Raw genomic sequence first — 27,665 nt, 5'->3', positions numbered from 1 at the left:
ATAACTCCTGACAAAAAAATGCTTCAAGGTTTTGCAAACATTTATCTTTTACTACTGTACAGTTAAAGAATATTGGATTATAATGTGTCTTTGCATTAAAGTCCAGCTTTCACTTTATTTTTCTTACCACTTTTAAGATCTATATGATCCCTCTGAACTTTACACTGGAGAAATCTAATTTGCTCTCTCCTCCTTTCTTCTAAGTAACAGATGCTCTTTTCCATACGTTTTGCTTTGGTTTTTCATGCAACAATTGTTAATTACAAAACACTGATACGTTTAATATGTATAATTAAATAGTGAATCATGAAATATGAGCTCCATGAGAATGATATTAGCAGCAGCTAACCTTAGCTTTTGAGTCAGATGTTCCACAGCCTGTCATCTACAGACCCCACAGGTATGTCTTTATTACTCGTCTGTTCTCATTTTAAACCTAATCAGCTTACACTCAAGTTGTACCACTTACCATTTTTCTGTAATAAACAGAAAGATCCTTTACAACTTCATCACTTAAGACATCCAGAGTCCTAAAAAAATAAACACAGATTTACCTTGCCAGCTTAAAAAAAAAAAGAATCACATTAGTGAAAAATTCAAATTAACATTTTAGATTAATCTCACCTACAGGCATTATTACCTATTCATGGTGGTCATGGAGTCAGAAGGAAGAAAATGAACACAATACAAACTAATCAATGCCCTTGTTGTAAAGCAGGATTAAAACCACAACCTTTACAGATAGCCTACCTTTACTTAAGGCCACAGCCAATGTAGACCTATATAGTTAAGTTACCATGAACTGGTCATTACCTATTTCTGCATACTTTCAAGTCTTCCTGATACGTTATCTAATACTTCCTTAAATTCTTCTATAAAACTCAGCCACAACATCCCTTGACATTCATGCCAAAAAATAATACTACAGCAACAAACTTTACTCAACAGAACTGTCTTGCCCGCATAAGCAACCCTCCTTGCAAAAAGCTGTCACAACTAAGTTCTGTCTCGGGTGTCTCAGATTATAAGTCTTGCAACACAGTAATGATATTTTCAGATTTTCACTAAAATGCAGATACAGTCTTAACTGTAGTAAGAATGTCCTTTCCAGGCTTAAGATGAAACAAATCTGAATTCAGAATAATAATTAGTATTACTAGATTTTTACTCTCATCTCCAAAACCAAAGGTTAAAATGTTTATATAAAGATGTGAAGAGGAAAATTGCTAATATGAATGGATTCCTGTACCTGTGATACAAGCAGAGCACCTGTGTGACATAACTGTTTGGGTGGTAAGGCACTGGAAGAGGTTTTCCCAGAGAGGTTGTTGAGGCCCCATCCCTGGAGGTGTTCAAGGCCAGGCTGGATGTGGTCTTGAGCAACCTGGTCTAGTGGGAAGTGTTCCTGCCTATGGCAGGGGGGTTGGAACTCGATGATCTTCAAGGTCCTTTCCAACCCAAACCATTCTATGATTCTATGATAACGATGAAGTGCTGGCATTCTGAACTGGCTCAGATCTCTAAGAACTGCTACAGGTAAAAGGAAACGTGACAAAAAGCCTAGGAGTGGACAGTGGACCAATAATAGAGATGTGGGTTTTTTTTATTTGGTTAGGGTTTTTTTGTTTTTTGTCTTTTTGGGAAGGGGTTAAGTCTTTTCTAGCAAAGAAGTTCAATCAGTGCTGGTAAGGCTTGCTCTGAGAAGATGATATGTACTCTGGAAGCAACCATGTCTGAAAACATCAAGAGAATGAAGGCCAGAGCACACCTTCAACTTCTCAGACCCCTAGCTGAATCACTGTGGAAAGCAAAGGTAATTAATTAATTTGTTCAGCCCTCACTGCAGACAGTTAGAGCAAAGAGACTCCAAAGAGGATGGGCCTGCCTTCTGGCAAAATGCACCAGCTATAATAAACCTACTAAAAATAAATTCAATTTGCATAGTAACTATCATGTTTAAAAAAGAAAAAACAAACAATAAAAAACCCACAGCAGTTCTACGCATCTTCCAAAACAATATAAAAAAAAACAAACAAGATCAAACCTAATTTCAAAGTCCACTGAATTCAAGAAAGGTTTTTTCCCCTTAGTTCGGGCTCCTCGTAACAGATAGTTATAACATAGTGTTTTGTACTACAGATCTGGTACACTATGTGCAGATATTTAACTAGTTTCTCTCTTTCTGTTTGCAAAAATAAGCCTCTCTTTAAATTAGCAGCATTCAGTTGCATTTTAACATTTAACTGCTCCTATTAGTTCTTGCAAGCTTTTTGCCTTTTAGGGATGTTTGAATTTAACAGCTAGTACATGAACGCATTTGCATTCCTTCTTACCTTGCTTCAAGCAAAGCTGCCATATTGAGTCCTATGAACTGCAAGCAGGACAGTTTTAACTGTTCAGCATTATACATTGCTGAGAACTCCAACAGCTTGGCAGCATTCTTTAAAGTAACTGCAAAGAAGAAAACCAACAAACTAAATTGGATCATGTGCTGCACTATCATGCAGCAGTTTTTGAGACATTGCACAGCATCAGCTAGTTATTAAAACATATACTTCTCCATTCCTAGAAAAAATGCTAATGCTCAAATGGCCATAAACTACAACAAGTGGTCACATAGCTTTGTAGCAGCTTGAATGCAATGGCTGCTTCACAGAAATAGAAAGGCCCTGCCTACAAATGTATCGGTTTCAATATATTGAAACTCAGCAGCCCAAAACAACAGGGAAAAAGAAAGTTTGAAATAGCAAGTTTCATATACAGCATAAACAGTTCTTAAAGCTCCAAATATTCCTGTAGCAGGGAGAATGAAAAAAGGGGAGTAAAGGGGTGAGGGTGGGGGGAGATTAAAAAAATAGAAGTCACTAAGAAATGCCAAGCAAAAACTGTATGCTGACTTCTTGTATGAATGTAAGCAACAGTATTTTCTAGAAGAGACAGGCTTTCATAGCATACAGAAACAGCACTGTGCCAAACAAAACAATAGAAGAACTAGTAGAACTAAATACAGGGACATAAACAGAAACAAACATAGAATTCATTTTATCATGTTTTAAAGACAAGAAGTTTGCATTCAGTGAAATAAAGGCTTTATATTCATTTGTGGCTTGAGTGAGGGTTCCCCCCCCTTTTTTTCCACTTTTCTTCTTTTATTAAAGAGTATTGGATGAAGACAATAATGCATAAGGAATAGAAGGTTACACTAACCTAGAACATCACCCACACTAAAGAAGCACCTGTTAACAGCTATACAGTGAACAGCAAAAGGTAATCAGAGCAAAGGAATATAAGCAAATAATTCTGTGATTAAATAGGCAAGAACATTAACATGCAAAAAAAAGGCATTTTTTATTCTCTAACCCTTTATAATTCAAGTTGAAGAACTCACGTTTTTCTGCAATTGCTACTTCACAGATTTCTTTGAGCCTGGATATAAGAAGTTGGTCTGCTACCACAAGAACGTTACATATGAATTCCACATTTTGAGAATCTGGAAAGCAAAGCATCATGTAAACATTGTGGACAAGTCAAAAGCAACTATAACACATACAGCTTCAATAAGACTTTAGCAAAGGACAAATATAATGGCTTTGCAAATTTTGATGGGATTTTCACAGCATAAGGACTAGCTTAGAAGAGCACAAACAGTCATTTTTAGAAGCAGAAGGAGGAGGGAAAAGGAAAACTGCTATTTGACAAACTGAAGAAAAGGTGCAAAAAGGCCTGGGGTACAGCTATCAACTCAAAATCTAAAGCAAGAGTCACAAATATTTGGATTTTCTACATAACACTTCAAGGCAAGCATATTAAGTATTGAATTTCTATTTTAAAAATATAAAAATTGCAGGAGCTACAGTTGAATTGAAAATATATTAATGGCACCTTTTATTGCAAGAGCTTCATCTGTATACAGGTAATCTACAATTATCTGTAGTATGTCAGAATGGATTGGCATTTCCAGAGCTGAACAACAGGAAGCCTAAAAGGCAAAAGGATTTAAAAAAAAAAAAAAAAAAAAAAAAAAAAAAAAGCAAAACAAACAGGAGTAAGAGAAGCTGACTACTTGGAATAAAATACAAAATTAAGACAGCAATTATACTTCGCAAATGACTTAGACTGAGGGTCACATTTTCAAAGTTAAACAATTATTTAAGCATTTGCACAAAATCTGTCAAAGTTCTTAAATTAATAATCGATTGTAACAGACCACTTAAAATCTGCCTGAACGTCTGAATAAATATCCACTAAACTATTCAGTGTTTCATCAGTTTGAGCATCTTCTCTAACAGTACTCCTTGATTATATTACTCTACCCACAATCGTTTGAAAGTAGAACTACAGGAATCCCCTATGCAAGTATTGAATTGCTTTTTTTTCAAGGTAAAAGATCTAGTGAAATCACAAGTTCCCATGCAAGAATAAAATTAAAGTAGCCATTACTGTTAATCCCTCAGAAAACAAGGTCCTCAGCAAACCCTCCAATTGAAGAGCCATCTTAACCGTTAAGGTAAAGCTTTTGCGTAAGTAAACATTAGCCATTAAACCATGTATTTGTCGCCATTCAAGTTAATGAAACATCACTGCTTAACAACTTTGGTTTATTTCAGGTGGTACTGAAACAAAGCTTTACACTAAAAGATTTCTTTTACTTTAGAACATACAACTGGTGCTGACATATTTCCTGTTTGAAGTTTAAAAACCTCTTACAAACATTAACATTTGTATACAATATCTAGAGCACTTGATTCACAAAATATTTACTTTTGAATTTTGTATGATTTAGATTTACTTACAAAACAATAGATAATTTACAAGCTACATACAACTGATATAGAAATCAATGATACAAACGGACATTCAACACTTCAGAAAAAATAATAAATCAATAACTTGTCTCATGGTGTTTCAGATATGTTTCCTCAGAGATGACTGAGGAAAAGGCAGCACAGTACCTCAGAGGACAGGTAAAGTTCTGTAACACAGCAGAATAGAACTGCCAGCACTTTGCCAGGTTCTTAGACTTACACATTGCCAAAAAACTATGAAAGTCAAGAAAACCCTTGCACGCTGCTCCAGCTTTTAGTTTCTGAAAAATGCTTTTCCATTTACACCTTTCCTCTCTTTCAACAAGCATTATCAATAGTATTCAGATATTTAAACAGAGATATTTAGTGAAATGCGATGTCCAAGAAGAACCAGGGCATTGACACACAGATAGCAAATAGGAACCAAGACAACTAAAAAACCTACACCTTTTAAAGCAGGAGATGGTGAGTACGTGGAATAGTTCTTGATATCCTCTATTTCACTAACAGTAAAAAGTCAACTAGAGATTCTACACATTGAGTCTTGATTCTGTTGTATCTTTCACTCAGTACATATGAAAAGCTATTCCATACTGCATACTATTTAAATTGTAAGATCTTTTACAGAAAGAAGATGAAAATTCATCCAAAGCAGTATCCCATAAGAACAGTTCAGCAGCTTTTATAAATCCATGAACTAGCTCAAACTAAACCTCTAAAACAAAAGTAATACTTTTATTTCTTTTGATATACGTTATTACATTTATTGCTCTCATTTAATTCACAATCTCAATAGTACAAATATAATCAAAAACGTATGTGTTTTTTTTTCTTGCAAACAGGATCCAAGCCTTTCCTTTTCCCCAGTATTTAAGATACATTATTCTAGGAAAAATGGAAAAGCTATCACTTATTTGATGCAACAAAACATACCATTACATATGTTTACTGGCAAGCTTACCTCAATCCATGAGCTGCTTAACATGCTGTGAAAATAATCTGTAAAGAAAGGCATTTCAGTTCAAGATGCAATAAAATTTCAGATAAAAAAGACAATGTGAATTATAAGATATATATACTTATATATATATATAAATACACACACATACCAAGTCTTGCACAAAGTACACACTTATGACACGGGAATTCCTTTCCATCTAAAGATTTCAGGGTCACATCACAGAGGTACGAACTAGAAAAGATTTAATAAGATCAGAACTGTGACTATTCAGAAGAGCTACAAGTAGTGAACTCTACAAATAAATGCTTACTTTAGCAAGTTAGGATTTATCCTTTAAAATATAACACACCTAAACTTCAAAAATATCCTATAGAATAAACCTGAAAGTACAGGCATGATAGTTTCAAAAGAGAAATTTTTTGTCCAAAGTTGACTCTCAAAACTCCATCTGAAGTATTTCCTTCAAAACGCTATCAACTACTGTTTCAAAACTGCTATGACCAAATATGTTAATTATGGCTAACTTGAGTCAATCTTAAATGCTCTATGTTCAGTTAGTTATTTCTTTTACATTGGTAGTTACTATAAGCTTTGACAATGCATTTTAAGAGTGAAGGATTCCAAATTCTGTGAAAACACTACTTACATGTAATATAGCTTTTACTATTTAAGTACACTATTCAAGCCTTTAAGTATATATAACCCAAACACAACAGTGGAATTAGAAAACAAATATTACTTTGATAAAAGCGTAAATGTTTCTATTGAAAGATATTCCAGAGATTTTATTAATTAGAAAAAAAATATTATACATTTGCTTATTTCCAGTCCACGTAGTCTTATTGCATATTTGCAGAAGTCAAACTGGTTTTGACTGGATTACCCACAACATTTCTCCCGGCATTAGTATTCTATGACACAATTAATCCACAGAACACATTAATGTACAGCAAAAAGAAGCAAAAATATACCATATATAATCTATGTCAGATTACTAATACTAATTCATAGATAGGCCTACAAGCATCTACAGAGAACTTACAAGCATGAGTTACTGTGAAACAGACAAGTATACACCAGAAGTTAAAATACAGCTGATCAACCTTAGTCTACAACTAGCAGATAAACAGATGACAAAACAGGAAGATGGTGGGGGTAGGGGGAGTTTGTTTTACAAAGTTTACCATTTCTTCTGATTTAACTTCGGTTTGTTCCCATTCTTCTTGTTGACAACATTAATTTTTCCATTTTCTAACCTGACTCCATCCAACCTGCAAATCATTAACATTAGTGATAAGTAATACAATTAGTATACAGTTCAAACCTTTAAGAACAGTTTCACAAAGTAACAGCACTTCAGTGGGTTCATATTGTAAATATGAAAAAGGATCAAAATCATTCATCACAGAAAACTAGAAGAGGACAGTTGTTACTTCAAAGTCTTTACTGCAGATGCAAAATGTAACTGATATTCTTTCCACATCTTTGCTACCTTATTTATTATCTTAGATGAAAGCTATACTGCTATAGTTAAGGCCAAAGTCCAACATCACAGGGTCAAAAATCTAGGAGTTACATATACTGTACCAGCCAGTTATCTGAACAAAGACTGCTTTGGAAGAGATGCATGTTTCACCAGAGGCTTCTTTAGCACCCTAAGGTGCTTGGGAACGGAATGGTAAGGGCACAGGAGCACTAATGGTAGATTACAAAGCAATACACTTTCAAAGGGAAAGTGCTTTAGCGTGAAAATTTTACTTGGGAACTCAGTTGCTGCAACAGCTTCACATCTTTAGTGATTAATTTTAGTGTTTGCAAAAAGACACAGTGAAGAAAACTGCCCTGACAAGGCTCATTCCCTCTTTTGAAAGGAAAACACAAATGCAGGGGAAGAAAAAAATAAAAAAAAAAAAAAAAAAAAAGAGTAATACAGTTCTAGAGACATGTGTTCTCAATTCCATTAGTTTAATCACATAATATTAAAAATGCATCAGTTAAACATGAATTTAACTTTGCAATGTGTTGTTTTACACTAAATATGTTCACTGTCTATGGATCTGAAGGGGACCTACAAGAAGGCTGGAGAGAGACTTTTTACAAGGGCAGGTAGGGATAGGACAAGGGGTAATGGCTTCAAACCGGTAGAGAGGAGATTTAGAATAGATGTAGGGGGAAAAAAAAGATTTCACTATGAGGGTGGTGAGGCACTGGAACAAATGCCCAGGGAAGCTATGGATGCCCCATCCCTGGAAGTGTTCAAGGTCAGGCTGGATGGGGCTTTGAGCAACCTGGTCTAGTGGAAGGTGTCTCTGCCCATGGCAGGGAGGTTGGAACTAGATGATCTTCAAGGTCCCTTCCGAGTTAAACCATTCTATGATCCTATGATAAGAACCGGTATACTACGGACCACAGCATAGAAATTCATCGATCCGAAACTCAATTAGATCAGCTGTCTCTAACAAAATAATTATTGATGTTTTATGAAGTTAGATGATTTGCATCAGATGTCAAGTCTCAGAGATTTCATCCCTTAGAAGATATACGGGACAGATGTTTTAAATACAAATGTCCAAGAGGTTCTAGGACACAGAAAGGGCCAACAGCACATTTCCATCATACAGAAGCCTATTGAAAAATTATGCCTTACGTACATAATCATGGTACAAAAGTCTGCTTCTGACATTATTCAAAAAGGTCATACATGCCTTCTCTTAGTGAAGAGGACCAGAACAAACTGATGCTGCTTTAAAGAGATGGCATGGTGTGTGCTGTAAACTCTTGTACTTATAAACAAAAAAACAAGCAAAAAAAGGCAAACTTATCAACCCCAACCAGCCTTGTACTTTAGTAACACCTAAAGTTAGATCAGGTTACATAAAAACACTGTTAAGAGCTTGCCAGAACATAAATGCATTTCCTTTCACCTACCTTCCACTTAAATTGCTGAGTCCAAACTTCTTTGCAGCACTTTGCAACATTTTTATGAGGTTAGCTTCTTCACCAACAACTTTGCCTTTTTTAGATTTGCTCTTCTGTTTTTCATTTATAACTTGCACTTGATTATTTCTATAAATCTCAAATGCAGACCTTCCATTAACATTTTCATCAAAACTCATTTTGCTCAGGTTAGAAATTAAAGTATCTTGATATTCTTCCGATTTTCCTTTATGCAGGATTTTTGGTTTATAACCATGAGTCAGAAGATCACAAGTATCAGTGTATATGAACTGCAGAAGGTATGCAAACAGATCTGGATGAACTTTCTCTATTACATACAGATCACACCCAACAGCATCTTCATCTTTACGGTAGACATCTGGAGTGTCTAGCTGGTTGTCACTGGAAACAAACAGCTTCTTGAAGAAGTCTGAGCGTACAGACAAGATGTATTTGTGCACGGGGTAAGTTCTTGCGCCAATCTGAAAAGTCACATCATGGATGCTGTCCATTTCATCTGTTTCATTTAACAGTTTGCCAAAATCCTCTCCAAAACTTGATAATGACACACTTGGAATTTCATAGAGACTAGAACAAAATGAAATCCATCAAAAAAACTCCACTATTTACAAGATCCGTAAAATTTTTACATAGCTTGTTTAACGAAGATGGTGAAGTTGTTTTCATTGGTTTGGTTGGATTTTTATTTTTTTTTCTACATTGGTGGACTACTCAACATTTCTTCTCCTATTCTTTAAAAGAGGAACTAATAATATGGTATTTAGGCAATTAAACCACATACGTAAGATAGCTTCAGAATATCAAATATAGTATTTTGTCTTTATAAATTAGCCAGTAAATATGTATTATCAGAACTATCTTATCTTCATCTCATTTTTCCAACAAGAAAACACAGAAATGTTTATTGTATTTCATATTACAATCCAAAATAGTAAGACAAAAAAGCGAACTTATTTATTTATTAGATATAGCAGAAACTATTATGAGTGCAAGGAACATGGTTCAGTATTCTATTTACTCATTTTATTTTAAATATTTTTTCCAAATAAATAAAGACCACTTTTCACTTTTATTTAAGTGCTATTCTCTAACAGCATGAATAACCACATTTACTGTGACTTCTGTTATGAGCCAAAAAAATGGTTTTGAAAAGCAGAATGATTTAATTGCAATCACACACACACAGAGAAAAATGACAGTTGTTGATATTTTAAATATACCTTGTTTTAGGATCTGACTGTAAAACAGCAAAATTGCAGCCATTAGGATCGGTGGCAATGCTAACAGCTCGGTGGACAAAAGTAAGCTTCTGAAGTCGAATTCTTTCATACACACTGTTTGTATCATGTTCACAAGACACATCACTTGAAGAATTCTGAAGGCTTTTTACAAGTTCTGCTAAAAACAACAACAAAAAAAAAAAAACACAGAAAGGTCCAGCTAATTAAAATGCAACTGATATAACAAAAAGGCAAGATTTATGACTTCTGTCATTGATGAAGTCACTGAATAAGGCTAAATTGTGCTGAAGATTTCAGATCGCTTAACTGAAACACAGGAAGATGTTTTAAGAATAAGACTTTACATTACATATAGGACAGTCTTTATCCAGAACTTCTTGTGGAAGTGTTTTGCCACTTGTTCATATGAGGGAAAACACTCCACCTAACATTCAATGCAATCTCTTGTGGAATGAAACAAGCTGTGCATCAGCACAGCCAGTACAAGAGTTTTCTTTTCCTGTCATATCAATTACAGCAGATATAATACAATTGCCTTCAGACTTCATATTACACCTGTTTAAATTATACCCAAACTAACAAAATACTATTGAAAAAAATGTTATATTCTCCAAATACCGGCTTATTTTTCAAGAACTGGGTAACTGAATACTTGCACACCATTTGCCACATTCATTAAAACCTTTCAAAAAAACAGAAGTTCTCCTTCATTACAGATCAGAGATGAATATTCAACTACAAAAAGAACAGCAATAAGTATAAAGAAGAGAGTGCCTACAGACACATAGGAGCAGCAGGACAAACACAGCAAAAAGGAAATGCATTTGATGCCTCTGTAATGAGGGAACTAGGATGTGATGTAGAATAAAAGAAAGTAGCAACAAAGTAAAACTAGTATGCAACTCTGGATTGAGCAACAGAGGAAAGATTTTTGCTGTGAAAGAATACAAAAATGGACTGATAAAACTTAAGATGGAATCTCGGTATCAAAGGAAGTAGAACTGCAACATAAAGCTATAGAGTTCAAATACATCCCAGGTTGGAAGTAAATCCATTTCTACCCACAGAGTTATAGGACCCCATCATGAACAGAGCTGACAGTTTCAATTAAAATCTTGTCCTATAGTAGACAGGTATCTTCCTCACAGAAAAACAATCCATCAGGACTTACTCTCAGCCATACAAGCCAAGTTAATAAGGCCGAAATTGCTCTGGACCCTGTATTACGCCCAGATAAGGGTCTGGGAAACACGATAAGGTTTCACAGACTTAGCAGTGCAAGCAAGTATGTGTTCCTTCTTTTGTTCAATGCCAGTCTCTTAGGCCTGGTCATCTAATATATGAAACGATCATTACACTGGACCTTTGCGTACTATTACTCTTCAGAAGTACTCTTCTTCCTGGAAATCTCCACCTGAACGTTAACTGAAGGCTGCGAAGTAAGTAAATCTTCGTATTACTGAGGAAAGAGAACAGTAGTGGCCAACGCTACCAACTGTCAGCCAGAGGAAAGAACGGACTCACCACATAATACTGTTAGACACTGTAAAGATTCGATTTCACTTTTATATTGATTTGATTACTTAAAATATATTTGATTACTTAAAAATAATTAAGAAATCACAGCTAACCTTTCTTTTCTGATATTTTTTTCCCTTCTTCCAGCCACTTCCCTGTAAAGGCTTCACCATCCTGTGTGACAAACATTATTTCGTTCCTATTTAAAGCAACATCAGACATGAAGACTTGCCGGCCATACACCCAACGACACTGCTTCATGGAGTTGTTAGATGACTTCCAGCAAAACACCTATAATATCATTTTTTCAGAGAAAGGGGAAATCTTCATATCATATAAAAGCAGTTACATATTACACACTACTTTTTTTTTTTAAACACAAGAACTTGCCATCTCAAAGTTGCATATAAAAGGAGAAAGTCATTCTTCAAAATTATATCCTAAAGTGTTATGAGCATCTATTACAAAGAACCCACAAGTAAAACAGGGAAAAAATCTATTATGATATCAAGATCCATTTGCCCATGAAGGGCACTTGAAAAGCTTCTCTGAATATTCAAACATATTCACACTAGTCATCTATAGGTCAGTGTTTACTGACATTTCAACAAGGACAATCGGTGTCATCAAGCCAATAAACAAGTTTAATCTAGCTCTTAATTTACAGATTTGTCCAACTGGTTTGCTTATAAATCAGGAAAAATTCAAAGCTAGCACACCAAAAATTTAAACCATTTCCTGTTATTTGTGTGACAAAAATCTCAAGTTTCTCTGTACCAGACCAGGTTTCGGAACAGAGATAATGACCAAATGCAAACTTCAAAACATCTAACAGAAATGTGAAGAAATGCACACACAGCAGGACCCCAATAAGGTTTATTGTAGATGTCTGAAAGAAGCGAGCATGATGCAACAATCCCATTCAAGGTAAAGCCCAGATGTGGCATTAGCGGTGCTAATGTCAGGCTTTCAACTTCTCCCACTGAAGGACCAGCACAGGTCTGTTAACACCTACATAAGGAGGGGACAAAAGAATTTGAGTAACCTATTTCCTTTCCCCCCTTCTTGAGCCCTGCAGAATCACAGAATGGTCGAGTTTGGAAGGGACATCTGGACATCATCTCATCCAACCCCTTGCTCAAGCAGGGCCACCCTGAGCCAGTTGCCCAGGACCATGTCCACACAACGTTTACATGTCTCCAAGGATGCAGACTCCACAACCACCACGGGCAACCTCTGCGAGTACTCGATCACTCTCACAGTGCAGAAGTGTTTCCAGATATTTAGACCAGAGCCTCCTTTGTTTCAGTTTGTGCCCACTGCCTCTGGTTCTGTCACCAGGCACCACTGAGAAGAGCCTGGCTCCATCTTCTTTACATCTTCCCTTCAAGTATACATATACATCAATAAGACACTCTTTGAGCCTTCTCTTTTCTAGGCTAAACAGTACTCTCTAAGAGAGTACAATCAAGCCAGACCAGGAAGCCCTGATTCAGGAAACAGAAATATTAATATAATATCCCATCGCTCTCCTCACTCAGTACTTTATAACGCCTAAAAGCACTAAAGATTCCTGCATTTGCCAGTATTCAGCACGGAAAGATATGCAATGTAAGTTGACAGAGTTCCACTGATGCAGGAACACAAAGCAGTTTCTTACTCCTAAAGCAGTGTCCCAAAGATGTTGAAGGGGCATTACCGTTACTACAGATGCTAGAGGCTAAATCTCACACGAACAAATACTGCACTGGAAGTTTATAACCTCCGAGAAAACTAATGACCCAATAAACAGATAAGATCATCCCAAAACATAATTCAGTCACGTGCAAGGAAAGGAAATACCCACACTCCTCCCCATTTTGATAGACAAGCTCAGTTTTTAACATTCTTGAAGAAGGCACCATTTCAGTAACAAAACTTTTTTGTAAACACCACTAGATGGCACTGAGGGTTTAGATCGCCCAGCGAGCAGATCTAGAAAAGGCTGGAGTTTTGAAGGGTCCTATAAACTGTTACTCTGTGAAAGAATGAGGAAAGAAAACAGTAAATCCGACATAGTATTCCAGTTCTAAGTCAACACAGAGTCTACATTTAACTATAAATAGTAAGCCATTCGCCAGGTTTAGCTGCAGCTTTTCAACAATAAAAGGGACATCTCATCTACAGAACAGCTGCTTTTCAGCAAAGGCTTCCAAGTCCAGAGACTATTTCTTACATTATTTCTGGAGGGACTAAAGGTGACTGGGTAGGTGGAGTGAGAGGAGATATGGGGGGGACAGTGGGGAACCACAAAACAGACCATGTACGCTGTATAACCACTTATCTATGTAAAAGTAAAGAAGTTCACACTTTCACTGAAAAGCCATTAGATCTTCACAGATTTAGAAAAACTACTGTATATTACTTTGGTAGTCTTTCCATAGCCCTTTAAAAAAAGCAGCTCTTACAGAAGTGAATTACATATTGTCTATACATGATTTCACCCGGTCAACTTCTTATGTTTAAAGTCTGATTAATCAGTATGCAGCTTGCTATATAATTATAATTTCTAGAGACACAACTTACTCTTCCAGCTTCATCCAGTGCTAGAATGCAAATCTTCTGACCCCCATTTTCTTTAAGATGCTGGGTGTCTACCTTATATTCCAAACATCCCCCATTAACAAGAACTTTTTTAAGGTTCAGCTGTCTGAAAGAACACAAAAGGTTAAATTAGTATTTCTTCATTGTGTATTGATGTTGCTTCCATGACAGATTTACTTTTTTCATTTAGAGAAGCAGTAAAAATTATAGATGAGGTAGTGACACTGAAAAGTTATTTAAGTTCATTTTCTCCCCACTGGTATTACTATCATAACTGCTAATAAATATTATTAGTAGATTGTAATTTTTGCTTTGCTTTTAAGTAAGTCACATCTTATCTACAGGTTATTCACAAAATTCCATAAATGGAAACCAGTATATGATTTAGGTTTGACTTTCAGCATTACAAAAATTAGAGTGGTAAAAATTTCATTTAGCTGTTTTTAAGAAAAGACCTATCCTATCCCAGCAGGCTGGTTCTCATGTTTTTGGTGGGTTTTGTTTTTTACCTGATCAAAACCATGCATGTTATCCATTTCCTGTTTCTTAGTATAAAAGCGCAATACATGGTATTAAGTTTCTCCAAGTGCCAGCCTCTCTTCACTTACAACCACGTAGAAAATGAAGTATAAAATAATCATTAACCTATAACATGTCAATAAATACTGCTAGAATTTGAAGTGAAGCTGAAAAGCTAACTGGGAGTTAGCTGGGCAAAAAACGCAAATTATCTCTTCTAATCTGTTATTGCAAACTAAGTAAGAGAGAACTGGATAAAATAATTTCTTAAATTTTTGAGTCATGGGCCCAGTTTCTTCCACAAGTTTCACATTCAGGTGTTCGCATATGGACCAGATGATGTCATAAATTCCCTCTTGCAACCTAAATTACGCTTTATAACATACTATATCCACACAGTAATTATGAAATTCAGATTCCAAGTTAATGATTCAAAATCGTAACAACATAACTAAATAGAATAGCACATCTTTAACGTTTCTACCAAGATGCATTTATACAAATTCAGGCTAACAGATGAACAAAAAAATACCAGTTTGAATATTTTTAAACCTATGGCACAAGATATTTCCTCTTAGTGGGTTTTTCTTTTCTTTTTAGTATCTCGGGTAAACAGCAAGCAGCAACTTAGTCTCATCTAATAACAAAACCAAATAAACAAACAAACAAAAAAGCTGCTGTTCATATGAAAGAACTGCAAAAGAAAACAACTCAGGGGAGTATTATTTCTACTTTATGCACAAAAATCTTTAAAATAGCTTGCAAGCGTAAGCCTAGAGTGAAATCTTCACCTCTTGTGCTTCATGACAAATTAGAAAAGTAACACATACTTTGAAGCCATCTTTTTGCACTGATAGTCTGCAAGCAAATAAATATCTCCTCTTTCAGTAACGCATACTGTAGCACCGTCGCTTGCAGAGACCAAGGACACAGAGATATCTTTATGGTGTAGAGCAGACACTTGGCGAGGTGCATTTACACATTTTTCTCCATTAGGATCCAGCAGATAACCTAGAAAATACAACACACCCCAAAAACATTATTTGCCATTCCACACATTGTGGCATTTAAAGGACACTTTGCTATACTACTTTGAAGAACTTTTAAATTCTAAAAGACTTTTTAGGTAGTTAGATAATTCATCTTCAAAACAGTTAGACAGATAAGAGACCCACCACATAAACTTGTTAGTTCACCACAAACACCAGAAAACATTCAAGATTCAATAAACAAACAAAAAAAAAAATTAAGTAAGGCATATTCTATAGGGAAAGCTATTTAATGTAGTTAGACTCTGCAGAGGTACTGCCTTTGATTCCAAAGAAAGAACCTTTATTTGATCATATTACAGTTCAAGACACTAGAACACTATTACACTAGAACACTATTACACTGGCATAAACTATAGATTATTTCAGCATAAACTGTAGATTATTTCAGCCATTGGAAAATATCAAACAAGCTTGTCATACAAATTACTGTTAAGTGCCCATAAGCACGAAGGCAGTCAGTTACACAAAACGACAAGGTGGGAGCTGCAATGTAATGTCTCTGAAAATGTATCAAAAAAAAAAAAAAAAGAAAAAAAAATCAGGCCATTACTGCTCTGCTGCATCAAGAAACCTAACACAAAGAATCTCATACATAACGTAACTCTGCTCTGTGTGCGCTTATGTGTGTGCCACAGAGTGGATCAGGGTAAAAATATCCAGGAACAAGCAGCAGAGCTACCTCTGAAGCTGGAAGCAACCCTGTCATATGACAGTGTAGTGCTATGCCAGAACGTCTTAACGAGGCAAGGTTTATTACTACAGGTCTATCATAGAGCCCAGCTGACACAACTATACCGTTAATAATCCAGTTACTGTTTCCATACGCTACTGGACTGGGCCATGTGCACACCAGAATAATCTCAACAAGACAAGCAACCACTAAGAAACTTGTATGATGGGTGCATATAAAAAACAAACGAACAGAAAAATATTCATTAGTAAGATACTTCTCTGACAAAGACAAGTTTTTTCACATACCTTCGCAATCTTAAATAGGAACACAAAAAAGTGTCTGAACCTGATGTCAGAACTGATGCAGATTAACTGTAAGTACCAGAGCTAGCTAACAGTTTTGTTTGCACACAGATACAGAACCGTAGAAATGCAAATCCAAACCAATATAGCAATACCTGTTCATTAAAAAAGACAAAAGCAATTAAAACATCCCATTCATACAACAAATCAAGAAGTTCACTAGTTGGTAATACGTTTTATTAGGTTCTTTCTTGACTTCAGAATAATACTAAGTTAAGTGAAGATTCTGGTAATGGCGTTGTTGAAAAAATTCTAGATATGGGCAAGCATTTCAGTTTAAAAAGTTAGCATGGAAAAAGTTATCAATAGCATATTTACAGTGCGTGGTGAAAGAAGGACATAGGCAGGAGAGCTGAATGCTAGTTTATCATTTATTAAGGGCCAGACTGCTGGAAGGAGACGAGCATGCCTTGGGGTTATGTGCAACGCAAACAGCAACGTTCTGTTTCCTGAAAGTCTTCAGTAGCAGGACCACATAAGATAAATGGAAGGCAAAAGAATTACAAGGAATTCAAATAACATGGCTAAGTCTGACTAGCTCCCATCATCTCAAAATGTGAAAGTGACTGGCAGTAATGAAAAGTATTCTTCGAAAGAAGTGTGAAGGAATGATATCAGACATGTTAAAAAAAAAAAGAGAAGAGAAAGCTTTAACCAGGCTTCTATTGTAAGAAGCAAATGACAGCTTTAGTACAAAAAACATGAATAACATCTTTTAATGGCTGGGGTTTACTTTCAGAACGCTTCTACCTTACCTAGTTGGCCGCCATTCAGCCCCATGGTATACACTGCTTCCTTAGTCCATAGCACTGTATGGAATCTGCCTGCCGCCACTCCAATCACCATTCTACCTTTCAGGTTTTTTGCCTGAACCTAAGCACAAATCCAAAGTACATCTTAATATTAAGCAGCAACAGGTGAATTTCACATGTACAAACTTCTGACAATATTTAACTCCTAAAGTCATTAAGAATGAAGCACTGGTATCAATCTGCATAGCCTACTAAGTCAGGATTATTTCAGAAGTTTGTCAAGTGGGGCACTATTGCACTAGTGACAAAAAGAAGTAAAACTTTTGGGTTATCTAATCAGAATTAGAATCAAATCTCCTTAGGCTTTCTTTATATGTAAGATGTTTAACAAGACTGCATAGGACATGTATAAGACAGCCAAAGAAGACTCAGCTGCTGCAAAAGTTTCAGCTTCTAAATCCTAACACCCTGAACACATTGCAGAACACTATACTACTAATTCAACACTTCAAATTTAACTTGATTTTCCAGATCAAGATGATCAAGATCAAAGCAAATACTGTGGATACATTACACTATTGAAAAGCATCCCATTGTACCCCAAAGCACCATCCTGTTGCACTTTGGCCAATTATTCCCTCCTACTTTTATAACACTGGTAGTGCAGTGCTGTTCTACTCTAGATGAAGCTTCCTTTCAATAAAAGGTAATGTAACTCTTACTTATTCAAATAAAAATTAGGAAAAGTTATAGATTGAGCACAGAAGTATAGTCAAGTCGCTGATGCCCACACCCTCTCCTCCCTATTGCTATTCTTCCCAAAGCATTATGATTCCAGAATCAATAGTGCTTCCAGCAAAGGACACAGCCATTGAACTCTGACATCCATCATCCAGTGATTCAAAAGGGGTAAAGAGCATGAATCTCAAGTAATACATACCGATTACTTTTACACTATTTCAGCTACAGAACAATTTGGGGAAGAAAAGGGTTTTGGCAATTGTATCTTGTATCATACTTAGCACTACAAATTTTAGTACAGTTCAGGTTACAAACTAAGACATTTATCACGACACAGGTAAGTATTTAAGATTGAGATGTAAGGTAACACAGAACCAAGATTTTATCTGAACTCACATTCGACTTTATTGTCCTGAAAAAGTTTAAAAGTTATTTCCACAATCTTCCCATTTTACTTTCTGTTAAAACAAACAAACAGACGACTAAGCTTTGACTGATGTTACTTTTACCTGTCTAGGAACATTGCAATTAGTAGGAGGAGGAAGAATACCCAGTTGATGGAAAGTATTTAAACCAAATGTGTAAACATATCCATCTTCTGTTAAAACAACAGTATGATCCTTAGCTGCAGCTATCTGGGAGCAATGATGGCCAGCCAAGCCTTCCACGAGTCTTGGAACCTGAACAAGAAAAAAAAAGTGGCCATCTATGAAGCCAAAGTTACACCAAGAGAAAGTCATGACCAAATACTGAACTACAGACGAAAATGCATCTGAACATACAATACACTCATTAGCATAATTACCACATCCAATGCAGTAAGACAAACTACTTTCATTTGAAATGCATCCTCTGCTATGAGGGGAGATGATTTTTTAACTACCTGCTCCGAAAGTAGGTTGGAAACTATATCTTCAGGACAGCTGGACAAACATTAACTATTACCTCTTTTGTTTATCTTTTTGAGTTACCATAAGCAATAACCACTTCTCCCTTCCTCCAAACCACAGGATAATCCTAAGAAAACTCCACAGAATAAGGAAGCAGTTCTGTATCTTTGAGTCTTCATGCATTCTAATGCAAGTTCTCCTTTATTCAACTGGGTAAAATCCCAATTTCAAAACAGCAATTTGCAAAAAAATTTTCATTTCATAGAATTGCATTTTTTTTAAAAAGTGTTAAAAATTGAGCTCCAGTCTTCACTGTATCATCCAGCAACATAATATCCAGTTCTACCAGATATCTGATATTAGAAATTTCAAAAGATTGTTGTGCTGCAAACTACCAGGTAGCGTGCACAGAATAAGACACTGAAGTCTAAGATTCGTATTGTCATCATATCTTAGCCTTCTCAAATTTTGTTTTTGCATATTTCAACAATGTGCTATTCATACAAAAATGATAGGCAAGTTTTCACTTAATAGCTGTGCAAGTTTAGTAAGAAGCAACCCTACCATCACTTTTCATGCCACTACAGCTCCATAGTACCGCTGTTTCCTTTGTGCCAGCCTTGACACTCATCAGACGGTACTACAAACCTATTTAAGAAGCCAGCCCAGCAAAAAAACATTTGCTGCCACTTATCTGGCATCAGCTAACCTTGAAAACAACCCAGCCATAACAAAGAAGTTTGACTGCAGTAGCTAGCTATCTTAAATTAAAACATATTTAAATGCATATTCTTCCACTCTCTGCCACCACACTAGCAGTACTAGAGACTTTTTTTTTTTTGTTATTTGGTGGCAAGGGGGTTAGTTTGAAAGTAACAGCAAACTGATTTTGAAAGTATGCTCACATAATACACTTTTTAGACTTGCTGTTTGAAATAGAAGAAGTATCATGCTAAACCACACAAGATAGCATACCAGGCATGTTTGTTCATCACCATGACCCAAGCGTCCTCCTTGTCCATGTCCACATGTATAAACTTGACCTTTGTGGGAAAGGAACACAGAGTGGAATTTGCAGAGTACCACCTGAAAGAAAAAGGGCAAAAAAGGGGTGGGGAAGAGGCAGTACAGGACAAATTAATTTTCTTGGATAATCTGAAAACACCTACTAAAACTACTTTGTGAAGAAGTTCAGCTTTAATAGAGATCTGTTCGTGAAAGTACGAGTAAGATACTAGTATTAAAGCGCAGGACTGCCAAATCAAGTCAGAAGAACACAAAATATTTGCTTTAGATTTATCATGCACTGCCTTAACCTACTTGAAGAGACCTACAGTTTGCACTTATTAAAATAAGTTTAAGCATTGCCCTTAAGGCTAACAGAAGCTCAAAAGACTGAGTTTTAAGGGTAACAATACTGCCTCAGAAGAGCTGCAGGACACATTAACGCTGCAGCACAGATTGTCTGCCCTAAATGCTTGTTCAAATTGTACTATAAACTTTCAAACATCCTTAAACTGAAGTCCCAAGAAGTTACTAGGAACAAAATTACTGTTACAGGAAGAGTGTTTAACAGCACATGCCCCTTTCAACACAAGAAGAATTTTAATTCAATGTGTATCGAACAGATTCGGTGTCCCACTTCAGTTCACTATGGGAGTTGCACAAGAAGTCAGAAACTCAAAACAGTTATGGAACTATCATGCTTCTGAATTTATTTAATGATATACAAGCCATATATCCAAAGTAAATTATATTTAAAAAAAAAAATCTCCCCACCAAAACAGAGAACCATGATTTAATTGAGGGTGATCGGGGAGATGGAAAGCACAAAGAATATAATACAGCAGTCCTACTCTAGTACCCCTTAGCTGCTCTAAGCTGCTTGCCAGATCAATGGAAACTTATAATTAGGAAGAAAGAAAAAGAGGGAAAAAAAAAATCAAACACAACCAATTTTTTTTCCAGTCAAATTTTCAAAACTTGATAACTTCTTCAATACTTGTTCCCACATACACATCCCTCCAAGTTCACTGAGAAACACGCCTATGTAATACTTTCAGAATACCTGTTTGATATACACGCCATTACGAGGAAAAAGGTCCACCAATTCAGGATGATGTTTACCCTGTTGACCACCATGACCCAAAGTAAAATTTATATTGTTTCCCCAGGTGTAGACTTCCGTGGGATCTGCAATGAAAAAAATTCTCTCTGCAGCTTCTAAATGTACAAAGTGTCATGCATAATGATTTTCAAAATCAAATTCTGGTGTTTCCACTTAAAATTTGAAGAGGAAAGCTGTTTTTTAGCTAAAATTGAACTTTTAAAAGTTTTATTATTATGAGAAGGAAGGTGCTGTGACAAAATATTTTAACATCAACATGCAGAAGATGATCAACATTACTTATACATATTTTCCAGTTGCAGAACAGGCAAGCACTCCTCAGCAGCAAATTTATTTATGTTTTCAGAAGACAGCTACTACTACATAAGATTATACATGCTTTGTTTCAATTTAGTAAAAATCCTTTCCCAAAGAAAAGGTTATTCTGTCATGTATGAAAACCATAAACACTTTCAAATCAGAGGTGTAGCCAAAAACTAACATTTTATTTTTTAAATAATTGCTCAGTTACACTGATATCTGAACACCATTTTCTGATGAGTAAGAAACTGAAATTAACGTGTATTTGATCATGTTGAGCTACTACTAGAAAGATTAAGTAATTTTAGGATGTGTTACAAGGTAAAATTAAAAATACACAGTATACAGGATTTGTGTGACCAAACATACTTAAATTGACTGGAAATAAGTTGAAAAGAACAAAATTAACTGTGCAACAAGACTGAACTTGGGGACATGGAGAAAAGGGGAAAGGAGGGGGGTAGAAAAGCATAAAACCACATAAAAATAAATAAAAGCCACTGGAAAAACTACTCCCCTGTCAAAGAAAAACTAGTGTGCTCAGAGTTATTCTTACATATTCATTTCCTATTTGGAGAAATCATATTTAGAATGACTGTAACTAGCTTATTTTTAGGCAAGGTAGCTTGATATATTTTGAAGATTCAAGAACATATTCCCCTTCTTTTCACACAAAACACAGAAGTGCTGTGAAATACTCTATCAAATTCAAAGACACTGAAGTCTTTCTGATAAACTGAATTGAGATAAAAGAGAAAAAAAAAAAATCACAGAATAATTGAGGTTGAAAGGCACCTCTGGACATCATCTAGTCCAATAACTCTGTTTAAGCAAGGTCACTTGGAGCAGGCTGCCCAGGACCATGTTTTCTCTGGTTTTGAGTATCTCCAAGGTAGTCTCCACAACCTCTTTGGGTTACCTATTATATCACATGCTTTTTTGGGGCCTTTTTTTTTTTAACCTTTAAGTCAGTTATTATTGCTTCATTTTTTGCTACACATGTGCATCCCGTACCTACTGCCAAGAGTCTGCACCTGCTGTCTTATATTAGCGACTCTACATCTTCAGATATCTCATAACTTACAGTCATAACTAGAAACAGAAAATATTGTCCACACCGGTACATACATTAATACGCTGTTGAAACATATGTCCTTGTAAAATAGAATTTAAGCTACTTGATTTCCTACCAGTTTTCTTGAAGACCACATGGATTGGCCTATCTTTCATCACAAGATCCAGGGCTGATAAGCCTTCTTTATCCTGAACATACAGACTAACACCATGCTAAAAGAGAAGGAGAGGAGAGGAAGAGAAAAACAAAATTAAAATTGAACTTCACAGCTTTAAGTAAATATTTAGGTAAAGGTTGAAGAAGCTAAGCAAATCTTTAATTCAAGTTTAATATTGATGAAAGAAAATCTTCAGATTCTTTCAAGTAAATTGTAAGCAGATCTGAAAAAAATCAGCACAGTTCTGCTCAACTACAAATACACCATGTTGATCTATTAACTGGGATTTTATTGTATGAACACTGATTGAGCAATAAGATGTAATCGGGGAAACACAAGAGAAAGACACTTGAAGATAAAGCACTGCCATCTAGGAAGGGGAAGTATTTACCAAAAATGCATTTACCATCTTTGAAGAATACATTTTCTTACATCAGTGTGTTTACAGAATCAGTTTTGGCAAGCTGGTGAAGTAAGAAGATCAAAAAGAAGATGATCATACTATGGCTTTGAAAACAAGCAGGGAACAGTGTTTCACAGTTGCTGAGAAAGGGCAAGAAGACACAAGCAGCCAGACAAGACAGCAGCAAGGAAGCTTCAGAAGCACAAAGCATGAACAGGTCATTGCATTAGAACTTTAAGAGAGGTAGATATTCTCTGTAAATATCATTTTCTTAATACGAAAAAGTGCTGCTACACCAGCATTGGTTTTAAGGGAGTCAAGTGCCATCAATCAGATCACTGAAAGAAAGAATTGCAGGTGTCCCCTGGCAGAATCTAATACAGAATATGGCTGTACCTATGTACCACAGCTCACAGCTAATATAAAAGAAAACCTGACAGAATTTTACACTTACAAGGTAAACACATGAAATACAAAAACCAAGGGAGCACAATCCATTCAAGCATGACAGAAGGACAGCTAGCCACATCTGCAGTAGGGATTCAAACCTGTAACTTCATTTGGAAAAACACTAGCCAGAAGAACAACATAAATTCTCCAAATTATAAAGGCAACCCCACTAGTAACAGTGCTGGTATTAATTCACTATATGACAGAAAGACCGACCTATTTTTTATGATTCAACAGGTAGCTGGATATTCTCCTCTTTGGCAGGTGCACAGGTCATTTACAAGCAGAAAACAGAGGCTGCAGTGATATTCACACCATCTGAATTTGTAATAACAAACCCCAATTGCCGAGTGGCAAAATCTGTAGTTAGATACAGTCTAAGAATAAGCCATGACTGCCTCCAGCCCACAACAGAAGTCCACCATCCACACTAGTTTAGTACCCCGGGAGATACTGATACTGGGGCCAGTACTATTTAACATCTTCACTAGTGACCTAGATGAGAGGACAGAGTGCAACCTCAGCAAGGCTGATGATGATACAAGACCAGGAGGAGTAGCTGACAAGCCAGAAGGTTGTGCTGCTATTCAGAGGAACCTTGACAGGCTAGAGCAACAGGCTGAGAGGAACCTCATGAAGTTCAACATAGGGAAGTGCAAATCCTGGCCCTAGGGAGGAACAGTGCAGTGTACCAATACAACTGGAGGCCGACTGCCTGGAAAGCAGCTGGGCAGAAAAGGACCTGGGGCTCCTAGTGAACAACCAGTTGATCACAAGCCAGCAGTGTGTCCTTGCAGCTAAGAATGATGAAAGCATCCAGGGCTATGCAAGGGAGCGTTGCCAGCAGGCATTACTCAGCACTGGCAAGCCACAGCTGTGGTGATGGCTGCAGGTCTGGACTCCCCAGTACAAGACAGACATGGACATACAGGAGCAAGTCTAGCAAAAGACCACGAAAATAATGACTGAGGCATCTGACACACAAGGAGAGGATGAGCGCGCTGCAATGCTTTGCCTAGAGAAGGTTCAGGGTGGGTGGGGGGAGGACATGTCTTATCAATGTGTATAACAAATACCTGATTGGAGACAGAGGGTGGGGATCCCAGTGATATCCAGTGGCAGGAGAAGTGGCAATGGGCACAAATTGAAATATAAAAAAGTCTGTTTACACCTAAAAAACATTTTTACTGGACTAGAATTAAAACATTGGAACAGAGATGTTTGACTCTCCATCCCTGGAGACATTCAAAATCCAACTGGACAGAATCTTGGGCAACCTACTCTAGCTGACCTTGCGTGAACATGGGGGTTGGACTAGATACTCTTCAGAGATTTCTTTCTAGCTCAGCTATTTCATAATTCTTTTCTATAATCCCTTCCTGTTGTTGCTATAATACCTTTCTATAATGCAGTACAGCAGTGAGACTTCAGCTAAGGAACGGGGAGGGAGAGCACTGCCTATGACCTGTTTCTTTCTGCTTCTTAGAGGAGTATCAGCAGAGATAGCTATCAGAAAAACCTCACTCATTTATGTAACTGACAGAAAAGTAAAATACATGTGGGGAAACCTGTATAGGCCTCTTGTAAGCAAATATCAGAAGACACATACACACACACACACTAGAGAACTGAATGCTTTTTCATACATCACACACACAGTTTCCAGTTTTCTAGAGAACATAATCATGTACAATTCTCCCACAAATGTCTACTTCTGTGAAGTTTAATGAAAACCTCCCCACTATGCAAGAGTACACCACATGAAATACACATTTAACAGCTACCAGACCATCAAGAATTAAAAACTACTGGATCCACAACCACTTGCTTAAACTGCCTGCTGAAAGCAGAGAGTTTAATGCTTACAAATGGCTGGTCACTGCAATTTAAAAAGGCTGAACTTAAAATGGAAAATTCTCTGTCTTGAAAAGTTTGCTTTTAAGTATTTCATTTTCTCATGTTATTAAAGGGACCCTGAACATCTCAACCATATATGGCTCTTCCCTTTGCTGTACTTGGGATAGGAGGAACAGAAAAGCAATCGAAAAAAGTACACAATTTGCTAAGCGGTAGGGAAGAAACAGCAATTGCAAGAAAGGAATGAGTAAAAGCCCTGGTTAAAATATGAATGAAATGGGATTCACTTAATGAAATGTTCCATATCTCAACATGCTTCTCTCTCAAATGTAAGATTCAGTTTTAATTATAACTCCATTTAAACTTTTATTATTTTATGTTCTCTAACAACACTAATTGGTAAGAGTACTGAAGAGTCTATTTTTAGCATATTTTTAGTCTGATCACTCTCCACTTTTAAGATCCTGACCCTGCTATCATCCACACAAACTAGTCTCCAGGGAAGTCCACAATTAATCAGGGATCCTTACTTAGTGCCGATTTCTGCATGGGCAAAGGCAAGACATCTTTTACAAACACAGAGACAACTTTCAAGTAAATCAATGCACTGTGATATACACACAGTATTAAGACAACCCTCAAGAGGCTTTCAGGCAAGTTTAAAACACCACTTTTACATAATGAATACAATTTTTAAAATTGTAGATACCAAGGAAAACTACAGTTTAAATCACTCACCTTCAGCAACGACAAAACACAATCAATGTATCCATAAAATATACTTCTGTGCAAAGCTGTCCATCCAGACTCTTTGTCTTTCGCCAAGAGATCTACTCCTTTGGTCTCAGCCAACCAGTCTAGCACACCTTTTTTGCCACAAGATGAAGCAAGGTGTATAACGTTTCTACCAAAGGCATCCTTTATAGTTGCAGCATTGTAGCAGTAAGAAGAGATAAAGGCCTTGATCTGGCCTTCACTTCCTCTCGTTACCACAGAAATAACATCCAAAGCATGCTGTAGAGATCGACACTTTGAAGTGCAGTCTGGCATGAGAGAATTCATCTTCACTTCTTAAGCTGCTCCTCTCCTTAAGGGGAACAACCCTTAAGTGTATCAAGGCACTCCAATTCAGTACACAACACAGTGCCTTAAAAAACTTATAATTCCAAGGACGTAAATCCAGTTTTATTGAGCTGCCATTAGAAATCTTTGTACTATTATGTTTGGCACTTGATCCAAATAAATATTTATAAATATATAATTTTAGAAGTCTTATTTCACCATCTTATATAACAAATATTCTTGTCCATAGAAAATTCCAGAAGTGAACTACCTCAAGTGTGGAGAGGGGGATTCCCCCTCCACACTACCTTATTCTTTTAAAACTCCATAATTGCAAGGGAGACCTGAAAGAGAACAAACCAGAACACATTAGTCAACAAAAATTCTTTTCCCCAGCAACTGCACCAATTTAAATGCATATCAAACTAGCACTTCCAAGTACAGGAGCAATGTGGCAAGGGTTAACTGACCTGTCCCGTGCCATCTGAGCCTATACTCAGTCATTCAGTCAGTTTATAAAAGACATGACTCCATTCCCCACCCCAGCCTCCAGAGGCACCTCCTCCCTTTCTTTGACATAAATCTTTGAGCCTACATGAAAAACTGGATCCAAAAAAGTAATCTGAAGAGAAAAAAAACACGTTTGCTTTCCCAGTCTTCGTGTCCTTAGGACCCTTATTGTTTACTGTCTAATTATATCATTACTTTGTGATCAGAAAACAAGGATTGAATAAAAGACTGCTGAGAGGAAAAAAAAACACACAACAAAAAACGCCAAAACCAAAAAACACCCACCCACCAAAAAATCCCCACAGTTGTTAAGTAGATCTTGGCTAACAGAAGCTTTGTCAGTCACACACAGAAGGAGGAGGGAGGGATAACCACAGTTTCCCTTAAGCTGCTGAAAAAAAAACCAACCTATTTTTTCTTTTTGTTCTTTCTCTTCCTTGGCCAGAATGCCTACCCATCTCCCTACTAAACCTCTCCTGCATAATCAACAGGAAGGCTCCTTGCCACCACTCCCGGAGCCACTGACATATGTGAGAGGAAGGATGGCAATAGAGCAAAGAAAACTTGCACAAGAGCTGTGAATTCAGACAGGATTAGTACTCGTGCAGGGCAAAGGTCTAATGCTCCTGAAATAGGCAAGAAGAAATGAAGGTCTAGGTTGGAAGGAG

The 27,665-nt window shown here is 36.6% G+C and overlaps 1 protein-coding gene across 1 annotated transcript in view; it reads right to left on the bottom strand.

Annotated features, from left to right (window-relative positions):
* IBTK (inhibitor of Bruton tyrosine kinase) overlaps positions 1–26,709 on the bottom strand; it is a 54,891-nt gene extending 28,182 nt beyond the window's left edge. The window contains exons 1-18 of the mRNA XM_082480600.1: positions 26,164–26,709; positions 22,674–22,770; positions 21,124–21,248; positions 20,031–20,141; positions 18,675–18,845; positions 17,428–17,545; positions 15,416–15,596; positions 14,049–14,172; positions 11,597–11,774; positions 9,945–10,122; positions 8,695–9,291; positions 6,951–7,037; positions 5,915–5,997; positions 5,767–5,804; positions 3,883–3,979; positions 3,389–3,490; positions 2,334–2,451; positions 470–530 (exon numbers count right to left, since the gene is read on the bottom strand). Of these exons, the coding sequence (XP_082336726.1) occupies positions 470–530; positions 2,334–2,451; positions 3,389–3,490; positions 3,883–3,979; positions 5,767–5,804; positions 5,915–5,997; positions 6,951–7,037; positions 8,695–9,291; positions 9,945–10,122; positions 11,597–11,774; positions 14,049–14,172; positions 15,416–15,596; positions 17,428–17,545; positions 18,675–18,845; positions 20,031–20,141; positions 21,124–21,248; positions 22,674–22,770; positions 26,164–26,487 (2,790 nt within the window). The 5' untranslated portion in view covers positions 26,488–26,709. The remainder of the gene's footprint in view (positions 1–469; positions 531–2,333; positions 2,452–3,388; positions 3,491–3,882; positions 3,980–5,766; positions 5,805–5,914; positions 5,998–6,950; positions 7,038–8,694; positions 9,292–9,944; positions 10,123–11,596; positions 11,775–14,048; positions 14,173–15,415; positions 15,597–17,427; positions 17,546–18,674; positions 18,846–20,030; positions 20,142–21,123; positions 21,249–22,673; positions 22,771–26,163) is intronic.
* Positions 26,710–27,665: the final 956 nt, after the last annotated feature.

Source organism: Vanellus vanellus (genome assembly GCF_965231255.1).
Source record: "Vanellus vanellus genome assembly, chromosome: 3".
NCBI classification, from domain to species: domain Eukaryota; kingdom Metazoa; phylum Chordata; class Aves; order Charadriiformes; family Charadriidae; genus Vanellus; species Vanellus vanellus.
Note: the sequence above shows the minus strand (reverse complement) of the source record. Positions and strands in the feature narration are given on the sequence as shown.